Below are 13,865 nucleotides of genomic sequence, written 5' to 3'. Positions count from 1 at the left end.
TCTCCTTCCTTTTCTTTCAAGTTCCCGCTTCCTACTTCTTGTCAACTTGTTCTTTTTTTTTTCTTCCTTTCCCATCCCTCTCCTCATATTATAATCCCTCTCTCTATCCCCCAAATCAACCCTTTCGCAGAATCAATCATGTCGTACGGCTACTCTCGCGGCGGCGGTGGCGGCGGTGACTCTTACCGGTAAGTTCATTCTCACAGAGACTTCTCTTTGTCTCATCTGTCTATCTCATCAAATGCACGGTTTTCTGGCAAAAAGCCTCGAGCCTGCAGTTGTTCGCGATGGTGCTGTGCCTGGGGATCTTGACCAAGATCTGTCTCGCGGTTTCCCAAACAGTGCCCGATAGACGCCACATCGCGAGAAGAAGAACTTGTGCTAACTTTGATATTCTAGCTCCCGCGGAGGTGACGGCGGCTACGGCGGCGGCGGTGGTGGTTACGGTGGCGGCGGTGGTTACGGCGGTGGCCGTGGAGGTGGTTACGGCGGCGGCTACGGTGGTGGTGGTGGTGGTTACGGCGGTGGTGCCGGTGGTGACCGCATGAACAACCTCGGCGCCGGCCTGAAGTCTCAGGACTGGGGTAGGTCCATTCTAACAGCAAGCGTGTTTGTTGACGCAATACTAACTTTGGTTTCACTTAGATCCTAGCACCATGCCCAAGTTCGAAAAGTCGTTCTACAAGGAGCACCCTGATGTTTCTGAGCGCTCGGAGGAAGAGATCCAGGCCTTCCGCAAGGAAAAGGAGATGGCTGTTCAGGGTAGCAACGTGCCCCGCCCCGTCAAGACTTTCGACGAGGCTGGTTTCCCCGCCTACGTTCTGTCTGAGGTCAAGGCCCAGGGATTCGATGCTCCTACTGCTATTCAGTCTCAGGGCTGGCCCATGGCTCTGTCTGGACGTGACGTCGTCGGTATTGCCGAGACTGGTTCCGGAAAGACTCTGAGTTACTGTCTCCCCGCCATTGTTCACATCAACGCTCAGCCTCTCCTCGCCCCCGGCGATGGTCCTATTGTTCTTGTTTTGGCTCCTACTCGTGAGTTGGCTGTCCAGATTCAGGCTGAGATTACCAAGTTCGGAAAGTCCTCCCGTATTCGCAACACCTGTGTCTACGGTGGTGTCCCCAAGGGTCCTCAGATTCGTGACCTCTCTCGCGGTGTTGAGGTTTGCATTGCCACTCCCGGTCGCCTGATTGATATGCTCGAGGCTGGCCGCACCAACCTTCGTCGTGTCACTTACCTCGTTCTTGACGAGGCTGATCGTATGCTTGACATGGGTTTCGAGCCCCAGATTCGCAAGATCATCAGCCAGATTCGCCCTGATCGTCAGACTTGCATGTGGTCCGCTACCTGGCCTAAGGATGTCCGTCAGCTCGCTTCTGATTTCCTCAGCGACTACATTCAGGTCAACGTCGGTTCCACTGACCTGTCCGCCAACCACCGTATCACACAGATTGTCGAGGTCGTCGCGGACTTCGAGAAGCGTGACAAGATGATCAAGCACCTTGAGAAGATCATGGAGGACCGCTCCAACAAGTGCATCATTTTCACTGGTACCAAGCGTGTTGCTGATGATATTACCCGATTCCTCCGCCAGGACGGCTGGCCTGCGCTTTGTAAGCTTTTGATAGGTTCCCCACTGGCACATGTGCACGGTACTAACATATTTTCCAGCCATCCACGGTGACAAGCAGCAGAACGAGCGTGACTGGGTCTTGAACGAGTTCAAGCAGGGCAAGAGCCCCATCATGGTGGCCACTGATGTGGCCTCGCGTGGTATTGGTATGAACAAACTACATCCCTCCCTCTTCCCTTCCCCCCTTTTTGTCCCTCCTTAGGGGCCCTTGGAAAACACTCACCCGTGTTGACGTTGTGTGATACAATGGCACGGTGCTCAACTCTCTCGAAGCACGTCGGTGTATACTCGCCGCGTCCAGGCGCATCTGGTCATCCTAAATGGTTCACATGCCAAGAGGACCTTGGACTCACAGTGCAGCACAGCAGCAGGCATTCTAGCTTGACTTTGATTCTTCCATTCTCCATCTCTTGTGTGACAGGCTCGTAGTAGAGTCCAAGTTTCTTTCACACAGCGTTGTTCTTGAACTGTTGAACTGTTGAAGGCTGCATTTCCAAGGTTTCTCTAGGACCACGATAACACCCGCCATCCCATGGATTCGCTTCCCTTGGGATTTTCTTCACAGAAACCCATCAAGAGAGCAGTGATGCATCAAGTCCTGCACGACGGAGAAAGGGTCCTTCATGGCCATACTCCTCATATCCCCCACTAATGTTCTATTTGCTAACGATATTCCTCTGAAAAGATGTTCGCGACATCACTCATGTGCTCAACTATGATTACCCCAACAACTCGGAGGACTATGTCCACCGTATTGGTCGTACTGCTCGTGCCGGTGCCAAGGGTACTGCCATTACCTTCTTCACCACTGACAGTAAGTTTACCATTCATGTCTTGGGACATTAGCAAGTTGTACTAACGTATCTTTCTCCAGACTCTAAGCAGGCTCGTGATCTGATTACTATCCTCACTGAAGCTAAGCAGCAGATTGATCCCCGTCTTGCCGAGATGGTTCGCTACGGCGGCGGTGGCGGTGGTGGTCGCTGGGGCGGCCGTGGCCGTGGTGGTGGCCGCGGTGGCTGGGGTCGTGGCGGCGGTGGTGGCTTCACTGCCTCCAACGCTGCTCCCGTCGGTGGTAACCGTCGTTGGTAGATGTCTCGCTGCTGCTCCCCGTACAGTCAGCCATGTTGCCTCGTATTGTGCTATCCCGGTAGACTCTTTCCCATTTCTTGACTTCATGCGTAACTTGGGCAGGACGGCGTTATCTTCGATGTCATAGATAGTTTTTATTTTTCCTTCTGTGCCTATGCCACAGCGGACTTTTTAAGGTCTCGGATCTCGGTTCATCAGCTCTGGTGGGATTCCAGGGCATGAATTCTCACGATGAACCCTTACATGTTTACTAGTTTCAAAAAAGTTCATGACTCAGAGAGTTCTTAATCTGAAATAATGATTATCCTTTAAATGTTCTATGTTCCATTCACTATCTCTCAAAACCAATGTATTGATGTAGATGTATGTGCCTATGCACCTATACCAAGCCTCACACTATTTCTGCAACCAGCTTTCTACCTCCCCTGCCAAAACCTCATGCACATGGCTAGTCATATGACCCGAATTAAACCAGAAATACCTCTCTAACGGCGTCGGACACCCATACTTCTCATACTCAACCGCAATATCCGGCTGATCATACCCAGCACAGAAATCCGTCGTATTCACAATCCCATACTTCCAGGGCTCATCAAGCATATCTGCCAACCTCGTATGCGCATCAAAGAGCATAACCCGTGCGTCCCTATGCCTTTCCGCAAACGCAGCCGCATGATCCGCCAGCGCGGCATTGTACCACCCGACCTGCGTGGCGTTCGGACTCGGGTTACTCTTTGCTTGGTTCCCCGGCGTGCGGTCTAGCGGCGGCAGGTTCATGAACAGATAGCTTCTGTAACCCAGGCTGTAGAGGGTCTCTACAGATTCGAAGAGTGTGTCTGTGAGACTTTGGTAGAAGGTTCGGAAGTCGACGGCGTATTCGGCGCTGTCGTTTATGTCATTGATGCCGATCCAGAGTGCGATTAGGGTCTTGTCTTGGTTGAATCCTGGGAGGCTTTCCTCGAGGGCTGGGTGGCCGTATTGCTTGAATTGGTTTATTTGGTCTACTAGCGAGACTGTGAAGTTGTGGTGGAGGGGTGTGCTTGTTTTCGGTCAGTTGGAATGTTCGTGAACCATGTAGATTCTGGCCCGGGGGATTATTCCTGTGCTTACTGCTCGGTTGATATGTCGGCGCCTGCAAATGCAAAGTCCCAGAGTTGCTTTTTGCAGTGTTGTGGTGAGGTGAGGCCTTGGTCGACGCCGCAATTTGTGAGATACTCGACCCAGTTGGGGCCGCCTTCTGCTGTTGCGGTCTAAGCATGGGAAATTAGTATCTATGTGGTAGCATGGTTGATTCTGTCGCGTCGAGGTACACACTTACTTGGTTCTGGACTATCTGGTTGGAAAGCAGCGTTTCCGCGTCATATGCGAGGTTGAATTGGTCTCCAATGAAACTGTAATTCTGGCGTCCGAGGGTTCCTTGGACATAAGTGTAGGAGTCGCCGAAGGCGATTCTTCTAGGGTTAGTGCTACTTGAGAACTTGAAGGCTGAATACACTTACAGGGCCTTGGTCGATGACCAGTCGAATTTGGCTGGTTTTGATAGAGGAATTGCGCTGGCGAATGTAGTGCCAGAGGTGATGGCCAAGACGCATGTCACTAGAAGAAGCATTGTGGCTATTAATTAGGTCCAGCACAAATCGAAATATAATTGCATAGATACTACGACATGCTTCTAGGCAGTACGGAATATATAGAGTGGACAATGTAGTTTGCCTAACCCCGCAAAGGGTCGACATCCGGGGTAATTCCGCAGAGTCGACGGAAAATATTTTTCCATCAGTTGTTTTACTCGGCGCTCTTTGAATTGATACTTTACTGTTAAGTGAAGCAAAGGAAGGGAAATGTGGTCCGGAACTTGTGGTGCCCACAGAAAGGCATTCGATATATTATTACAACAAATATAATTAGTAACCCCATGGAAAGGATATATCAACCTACCCGATTGGTAGCTCCCATATATCAAACCGGATTATTTTCCAATATCTGACGATTTCCACACTGACCGGCATACCGAGTTGCCCCGGCGCCTACAATTATCCTCTCACAGGGCAAGGCTGCAAGCGGCCTTACGAGTCAAGTCAGCATATAGCCACAGATGCTATCCACGGAGGTCTTGGTGTTTTATATTTCTTGTCAAAGAAGAACGATTGATAGCGGATAACAGACTCCAAGAAAAGCGAAAAGAAGGAACATGATACCAGAAGCCAGTATAAGTACTGACTGGGGTGGGGCGACAGGCCTGGCGCTAGGTACCCCAGCTTTATAGACCTTACCTCATTTGACACAAGTGTGTGATGAATCCGTGATCAGTCTACACCCTTGGGCTAAAGCCTTATTTGCGTATACTATTTTACTGGGGGTTGATTTCAAACCCGCCGAGATCTTCGCTTGTGCATGGCTCGACATTCAAGCTTTATGCTTAAACGGCCCACAGGGAGGCTATGCTGTGGGTTCCTTTTAGCGTTCCATAGCCTAACAAGCTCTGAAATACCAACATGTAAACCTGGAGACCAGTGGGGTTCAGCCGTTATCTTTGTGGGTTGGTTTTGTATACAGCTGTATACATTATTGCGCTTGTGTCTGGCTTTGGAAATGTAATGGATCATGCACGGATATTTCTGCGCTAGCCGCAGGTCTTTCGAGATTATCACGCTAGTACAATGCCTAAGAATACAGAGCCACGTGTAACAAGATGCCAGGATAGTTTTGCGATCTGACACAAGTACCAATTTCTCATCAATCTGGAGCAGGGTCTTGACACCAAGACTTTAACAACAACACCCAAAAATGAGATTCGCACTAGAGAGACACCAAAAACAGACCTGCATACATATCAATGCATGTAGTCCGTACTCATAAGGGGTACATAGTCTGGGAAGCATGTACCTACATCTACATCCCACGCATGCACGCATACAACGTCCACCGCATGTTGAAAACAGAATACATGATTCAAGAAAAACGCCTAAGAGAGCGACGTGCAGTAGTGCGGGCAACAGACTAGCGTCAACCTTAGAAAGAGTGGACGGAGTAAGACGAGGGCTCAATTCCCGCAGTATGCATAAGTAGTATGCATAAGCGCCTCGTCTTCAACGCCCCATCGCCACCGAGAGTTTTCATCCGACGATGCACGTCGGAGACAAGGGTGGGTACAGCTCATGTTTTCGGCCCAGATTCGAAGCGAACCTTAAGAAAATTTACCCGCATTGCCCAGCTTGTCCGTGGCCAACAGGGGGCTGACCCGGCGCCAGGATGCACTAGTAAGACAACGTTCGCTGTATCAGGTGATAGTGCGCCACTCAGGGAAATAAGATAAAAAGGGCAAAAGTAAAAAAGAAAGAAAAAAAAAAGAAAAAATATACTTTTGTTTACCTTCTTTCCTTTGTTTCGTGTTCTCTAGAGCAGACGTAGAACATGCATGGAAAATATATAACTTGCTCGGGAGATTTGGGTTGGTCTTGGGGTTTCTGTTTTGGACTACTGGGCAGCAGGATTGGATATTGAATATTGGCAATAATATATTACTTTCACATGTCTTTAGGAGTATGATGGGTATGATCTTCGATAATGTGTCACTTTCTTCTCGAAAGGTAAAATGGGTTGGCAAAGTGGCATTGGATTTATTGGATTTACTGGATTGACGGCCTTCCTTAGATCCCTGTCTCGGGATCTGAATCCCTGCAGATATCAGTCTCATTTATTGGCGGAATCATGCCAGTCTCCTGCCATTTCAAGATTTCAATATCAAGGCCATGGCCGTCAGTATGTCTTTTAACCGAGGTTGCATTCAGTACATTTCGGTCTCAACCCCTTTAAAAAAATTAACAAGAAATTAAAAAATTTGAATGTGAAAAAGAACCGGTAAAAAAAAAGACTCAGTTGGAATAAGAGCTCAATGATCATCATCCGGGGCTGATCCGCATAGGTCTCTCTAACGCGATCTGCCGAAGCATTAGCGGATGAGACTTACTGTGTCCGGCGTAGTCTACCAGCATATCAACTGCACTGGCCAAGTGTGGAGTTTTAGGGAAATTGCGGTTTCTTCCCAGAGCACAGACATTTTCCTGATATGAACTTCGTTGATTTACGGAGTAGGGAGTAGGGAGTAGTACGGTATGCGCATCCTGTTCCTTAACTCTAAGGCAGAGAGTACTGGTCTTCTCCCCCTGAGATGTGTCCAAGTTAAAGAGTAACTCCTTAGGGAGCCACCGTTCTGGAGAAGAATAAAGCCAAGCCTTTTCCCTAATGATCGCCCCTGAACGACTACAATAAGAGCTTGGAAAAAGACCGGAGAATAGCCGTATATTGAACCTAGGCTCGGCCGGACCACATGTGGGAACATTTTCCGTCTTTTCTGACCTCCGTTAGCTCGTTTAACCTCATTTAGAGCAAATTGGCGAAGTGGACATTATTCTGATATTATTAGATTGCACAGGTAATGTGATAATGTGATAATTTGATAATATACAATATACGGAGCACAATATAAAAGAACATGCAGAAATGGTCCCACGTGCATTGAGTGACACGAACATCTGCAGGTCCTGCTTTTGGGTCAATTGAGACATTTAATTCGAGAGATATTCTCTTGAATCTCTCTTTACCGTCCAAATTAAAACAATCAGCCACAGCCGCGAAAGGCGCCTCGTATGACATTATATGAATATAGCCGGGGGGCAGAAGAGAAAAGAAGGACTCCAAAACCTACAATTATACGGAGTACGGAGTACTAAGACGATAAATGCAAGCAGGACATGAAAACTGGGGACAATTGGAGCTTTCGGGATGATCGTCTCAAGTGTTACAAAGTACTTCCGTATAGGGCCGTATTATTGATGACCTCCGTGTACGGAGTACTCCGTACAGCGCGACTGGATACAGAGCGGCTGCGGCGTCCAATGATTGACGCGCCATATGGATTTGATATTGATCATCCCATTCTGCTCTCGACACCGGATATCCCGCACTGGACACTGTGTGTTGTCCGCGCGGAGTCCGTCCGGTCCCACTATGTCGTTTGGGATTGTCGGCGTCAATTTGTTTCTATTTGTTCAGTCTATTTTGGATTTTGGCTATTGCCGGACATTGGATTATTATTTCTCCCTGATAACAAGGTACTTAGTCCTCCGTACTTTTGCAGACAATGGTACGTGACTTATCAGTACGTGTCGGATGCAAAATGATCCTGCGAAGAATAAAATAATTAAATAAATATCAGAAATCACTAAAAATCATCCACTTGCTTTTTCCTCACCGGCAGTGGAGGAACAGGTTCCGCGCCTGCGGGGTGAAATCCGGCCCCCTGAGAACGCCAATCATGAATTAAACAGAGAGTGTCAGTTTTCCGAGCTGAGAGCCTTGCATCTTGAGAATTTTCTCCCTAGTTTTTCCCGTGTTCTTCCTATCAGACTCACATTTATCCAGGGGGTGTACAACATACAGCATACAGCATACAGCATACGGAACATACGGAATATACGGAATATACGGAATATACGGAATATACGGTCTTTGATCCCCCACTATCTATCTGATTGGGAGGCTGAAAAGTGAACATTAACGAGTATAACGGATAATGGGGTACGAAGTGCAAAAGGGGAACTGGTAAATACTGTAAGAATTATACTGGCCTCCACTATGCATTGAGCATTGAGCATACACCGATCGTACCGGAGAGCCGCCGAATACTCCGCTCGCAATTTGATGCGTTTGACCAATTGGCGGTGATGGTGGGCTCGTCCCACGGAAATCGCGCTAGGAAAACGATGGGCCCCCTTTCTCCTCTTTTCTTCCTTGGTACGGAGATTGGAGATTGGACGATGTGGTATGTGCTTTTGTACTATAATTATCACATATATATGTTGTATCAATAGAAACGGTGTCAATTGACAGACTAAACATCAACCATTCGCAGTGATACTATGGGATCTAGATTGCAGCAATTGGGACTTCCGTCCCAAATTGAACCATTTGATCTCGAAGACGTCAATCTTCTTACGGAGGAGACAAGTCCAGATGTCAGGAGATGGGCTCCGACCACCGGGGTTGTTATTCCACCGTCCCCACTCACGCGTTTGTAGGTATCGTGACGGTTACGCGACTACTCCGTAGATACTCTTGCCATGACTCGATAAGTTTCATCGAAGAGGGTGAACATGACTAGTACGTAGCCAGCCCTGGAGTGATGCTAGATAGCGGTCTGGAAGAGGTATAAGCCTCTTTGTATTCCGGGGTACTCCGTACTTTGTATACCTTGTATATATACATACAATGAAGGACAGTTCTGCACAGAAGTATACCAAATACCTGTAATCAAATTGCAACACTGAACCTCCTTTTCAGGAAAAGAAGCTATCACCGGCTTCAACCGCCTCGGCTTTGAACCTTTACAGCAGACTTTGGCGCTAGTCTCAAACAAGTCAGGCCTATCCACCGAGCTTCTCCAGTCTCCACTACACCCCACTAGTTTTCTCCTATTGGTGCAGGGACCGAGTGCCTTCGTCCACACTAGCCCTGGTCTTCCCGAGTCCCATCGCTTCTTCTTCCCCCGACCTGCGCTACTCCTCTTTCTGCCCTAGTTCCCTCCAGTATCTCCCCCTCTATACCCCTTTAAGACTCGGTTCCATCTCTCGGTTGAGGTTCCTCGGGCACGCCATTCCTAGCGCCCACCTTCTTAATCAGGAGCCCCTGGCTCTGACAATCTTGGTACCCACGGACCATATACGCTAGGTTCTCCCTCGACGCACCCGAGTTGCGGGTAGACTAAGAGGCCTCCAGTTGGGAACCTAGTAGTCCTTAGCAAAAAACAACAACACCTGTATATATCATTTTATGATCTTCCATCCATGGGCAATAATTATTAATTGATGATAGAAGAATTTGAGAGAAGTAAGTTGCCACTTCTCCCCTGGATGGTTCCGCTTTTTTTTTTTTTTTCCTTTTCAAAACCGGAAACTGGAAGAAAAGGAAGAAAAAAAAATATTATCACACGGACATGGAAAGCTTAGCCGGTAAGGAAGACACTGAGGGGAAAGGGGGCCAAGCCAGTTAAATGTCGGAGTATTGTGTGGAAAAAGGGAATGGTCCGAGATCAGAGAAAGTAAATTATTTATTGCATTTTTTTTTCCTTCTTTGATATAAATGTTTCTCCTCGGAATCTTGTCTCTGTATTTATAGTGTATCCCTGTCTACTATGTAGTATATTTTGCCCCAATACGGGAATGGATATATACATACAGATGAGAGTGTTATATTGTAAATATCATAAGAAACCAAAATCATCACAATGCCCAAAAGATCAAAAGCCAGAAAAAGAAAAAGAAAAAGAAAGAAAAAGAAAAAACCAAAGAATCAAAAACATAAAAGCAATGCAGATGTAATTTTCCCACCCCGACCAACGATATCGCCAACCAAAATTACGTGGTCCACCTTGAGGATCCACAGCATCCTCGGATCCCACGAGGACTGCCTTTTCCTTTCTCCTAATCGTTACCTTTTAGGCCGCTCCAAGTCGCGTTGACTCCTGGCCTTTTTTCTTTTACTAGTCTCTTTAGTATCCCCGTGGCTATTTTTCCGCCCCGGTGCCTCGTGCTTACCGCCACCTGCAAGGCATCCTCCGAACTAAGATTAAGCATCAAAGCATCTTGGGACCTTCTTTTTTTTCTTTTCTTTTTTTCCTTTTTTTTCGAAGCTACGCGCTTTCAACAATTTACAATATCTTGAATGTTGTGAATTGATTCTCTTCTTCTCTTCTCTCCCCAGACCTCTTATCTCCAAAGCATCTGTGCGCAAACCTGTTTGATCAGCGTTTCGCGACTCAACTTCACATATCAATTCCCTGGGGATTGAACGGAAAAGGGTACGTCCACAAGGAATATTCTACCTAGGTAGATCTGAAGAGGTTAGCCACGATTCCAACGTGGCAACCCTAGTCTCCCATCCCCTTGCTTGGAACGTGTCGGACTTGTCAATTTCCCCGACTTTTTCCCACTTGTTATGTTGACGCGTCTCCACAGATCCAACTTAAGAAACTCCTCCTTCAATAGATTCGTCGGCATCCTTGCGCGCGAATCTCCTCTTTTATGGACAACCGGCCCGCCTCCGAGTACGCACAGCCAGGTTCGCACCACCCAAACACCGTCACCGACGCACCTTCTGAACAAAAACCTGCAGACCAAAATTCTGCTGCTGCTGCTCACTACACCCCGCAACCCGAGGTCCGCCCTACGCCGCAGTACACGCCGCAGCCGCAGCCTGAGGTGCGACCCAATATTTCCTCGGCCAACACCCCTCAGTCGGACTACGGTCTGAACCCTCCGCCGACCGCCCGCTCGCCTGCCTACCAGGACTACCTTCACCGTCCTCCCCAGTCATACGCCCCCAACTCCCAACCGGGCGCTGCGGCAGGTATGGCTCAAGCAACAAGTCCGTTCATCAACACCTTGCCTACGGGCCCGCGCAGTCCGCACTCAAAGTCTGACGCGCCCGTTCCTATAGATCCTTCGCTTCCGGCCAACAGCCCCACCTATCCTCCCCCTACTCTCCCTATCAGCCTCAGGGGCACGAGATGGCGCAGTACCAGGGTCACCCCCCTCCGCCTCAGCATATGTACGCGCGTCCGGATTGGCCGCATAGCTATGGACAACAGCATCATGGATTGCCGGGACCTTACGCTTCCCCGGCCACAACGGTTGGTTCTACCTCTCCTGTTGGTGCACTTGCAGGGCCGCGTTCTCCAAAGGTATGTTTTTGATGATTCCAGGGGGTATTTCTGAAGGCTTTTCACTTTGTTAAATCATTGTTGTCTTGGATGCCTCTGGGGGTTGATTATACGGTCCGTAGGCCGTCCTAGGGATCGTCAAGAACAGCGTGCTCTGCCCCTCAATCGCTTCCTTTTGTGGATAGGATTGGGTGGTTTTCCAATCTACTGGGGTTTGATCAAAGCTGATTCCCAGTCTCCTTTAATCTAGGTCTACTCATTTGTCCCAATTCCTGGCGCACAACAGCACAAGCGTCCTCGTCGCCGTTACGAGGAAATTGAGCGCATGTATAAGTGTGGATGGAACGGATGTGAGAAAGCATATGGTACTCTAAACCATTTGAATGCACACGTCACTATGCAGTCGCATGGCGCGAAGCGCACTCCTGAGGGTAGGTTCATCTCATTTTCTCTTGCTTTTAGATAGTTGGGGACCAATGCGACGGAGATGTTGAATCTTTCGTCGCAAATGGCTGGATCGGGTTAGCGCCGGCTGCTGGACGCTAGTGAGTTACACTAGATGTCGCGGGGCCCGCAGTAGCGTGGCCGATGGCGTGGAGGCTAAGCTTGTCTCTTATCCCTTCCCGCCGTCCCCCCGCTAGCAAGCATACTCTATGCTATTTCCCATTTTGGCAACTGGTTATTAATATCCAAGTTCACTGCTGACTTTGTTCTTTTAGAATTCAAGGAAATCCGCAAGGAATGGAAGGCTCGCAAGAAGGAGGAAGAGGCTCAGCGCAAGGCTATTGAGGAACGTGAGCGTGCTGCCGCTCAGGCTGCCCAGGCCAACCAGGTCGAGCCTCCCAACCCCTCTGACCCATCCCACGGACAGCCACCTGCCTACGCCGGTGGAGTCCGCCCTCAACTCCCTCCGATCGGTTACCAGCCTGCGGATAGCCAGCCTCCCAGCCAGTACGGTGGTCCTCCTGGCAGTGGCATGGTCTACCAGAACAACGCACAGATGGCCTACCCTCCCAACTACCCTCACTCTCCCTACCAGAGCGGACCTGTGTACCCGCAACGTGAGTAACGTCGCCGCCTATCTCCATACCAGGATCGACCCTCTGGACTTCTCTTTCGACAAGGTCATCCCCGCCCGACCTGTCCTGCTGATCCATAAATTTGCTACGGCTTCCAGAGACTCAATCCGCCAACTATCTGCAATAATCTTTCCCACATAATCACTTCTTCCGCTATGGACCTACACGGACGGAAATGCATTTGCTTTTTCTTTCTTATCACGATATCCCCAGTCCTTGACTAATGTTCTCGTCCTGGACTCCGATTCCCATTTCCCCCAATACACCACATCCTTCCACTCCCAAGTCTTTCGTGCTATGATACCAACCTCTGCAGCTTTTATTCCTGATCTGTCTAAGAGTGGCCTTTCCAGCTTTGTTCTATACCTGTCATCCTTTTTGTGTTAGAGTGCATTGAGCTGAGAGGGTGTGTTGCCCTTCTGCACCTTCTCTCCGTTCTGTTTCCTACTTGAAATCTGATGCAGAAGTGGTGTATGTCTTATCTTTGTTTGCCCGTTTGCCGGGGTCGTGGCTTCAAGGATGGTTTGGGCGGTGGATTATTTGCATCTGTTCATTATCAACAGCATTCTCCCAAAATCGTTCTCCCGGGGGTTCTTTGATTTAGTTTTGTTTCTCGTTTCATTTTTTTTTCACTTTGCTACACCCAAGTGTGTTCTCTTCTCTCCTCTCTCTTTTCTTCATTTCCTTTCTCTAACGTACATTATGCTCCACGGACTTATGTTCCAATCTGATTATGTGTATCATTCATTTTCACTTGTGCTTTTCTATCTTAGTGCATTCATTATCTGCAATCGGCTTAATATTAGTGGCTACCTAGGTATTCTTGCTGTCGTGCTGATGCGGTGTAAATACCCCAAATTGTGCATGCAAAAGATGGCACATTTCCAGTAAAAACTTGGGCAAGAAAGTAGAAAGCAGAAGTTACCAAATGCAGGCTAGTATAATCACAACCCAAGAGAAAAGAAAAAGCGAAAGCCCTGAGGTATCTCTGCTATGTGTTAGCCTAAACTAAATATGCCATAAAAAAAGGGATATAGAGCCGACCTAGAGAATCAAACATGACTTAGCAGGAAGAATAAATAAACAAGCAACCACAATACTATCCTAATATAAGCCACACCTAACCAGAATAAGCAAAAAGTAGTACCGGCACTTACCGTAGGCCGAGCACAATACCATGCATTGGCCGTTTGATGTGCGTACGCACTGGCAACTACTGCACAAGGTACATATGTACCTGACTAGAACCGAATAAGACAAAGCGCAGCATACTATATGTGGACTGTACATCATACATGAGACAGGAGGCTAGTACCGGAAGGCGTCTCCACGTGTTGGACA

The 13,865-nt window shown here is 48.4% G+C and overlaps 3 protein-coding genes across 3 annotated transcripts; 2 read left to right on the top strand and 1 right to left on the bottom strand.

Annotated features, from left to right (window-relative positions):
• Positions 1-138: 138 nt before the first annotated feature.
• N7489_010061 (DEAD-box ATP-dependent RNA helicase DBP2) lies at positions 139-2,726 on the top strand (the record flags this gene model as incomplete). The annotated part of the gene is made up of 6 exons (XM_056715810.1): positions 139-188; positions 400-584; positions 646-1,614; positions 1,673-1,780; positions 2,320-2,448; positions 2,509-2,726. 6 exons carry the CDS (start codon positions 139-141, stop codon positions 2,724-2,726), a joined length of 1,659 nt encoding a protein of 552 aa, XP_056563432.1.
• A 396-nt stretch (positions 2,727-3,122) lies between these two features.
• Positions 3,123-4,335, bottom strand: N7489_010060 (SGNH/GDSL hydrolase family protein; the record flags this gene model as incomplete). Its single annotated transcript, XM_056715809.1, has 4 exons — positions 3,123-3,765; positions 3,837-3,976; positions 4,045-4,177; positions 4,226-4,335. The coding sequence occupies 4 exons, from the start codon at positions 4,333-4,335 to the stop codon at positions 3,123-3,125; spliced, it is 1,026 nt and encodes a 341-aa protein (XP_056563431.1).
• Positions 4,336-10,807: 6,472 nt separating this feature from the next.
• On the top strand, positions 10,808-12,514 carry N7489_010059 (putative C2H2 transcription factor (Con7); the record flags this gene model as incomplete). The annotated part of the gene is made up of 4 exons (XM_056715808.1): positions 10,808-11,212; positions 11,278-11,415; positions 11,696-11,876; positions 12,165-12,514. 4 exons carry the CDS (start codon positions 10,808-10,810, stop codon positions 12,512-12,514), a joined length of 1,074 nt encoding a protein of 357 aa, XP_056563430.1.
• Positions 12,515-13,865: the final 1,351 nt, after the last annotated feature.

This window comes from Penicillium chrysogenum (assembly GCF_028827035.1).
Source record: "Penicillium chrysogenum strain IBT 35668 chromosome Unknown utg000005l_segment0_segment0, whole genome shotgun sequence".
In the NCBI taxonomy this organism is placed as follows: Eukaryota; Fungi; Ascomycota; class Eurotiomycetes; order Eurotiales; family Aspergillaceae; genus Penicillium; species Penicillium chrysogenum.
This window is presented reverse-complemented; position numbering and strand designations above follow the sequence as displayed.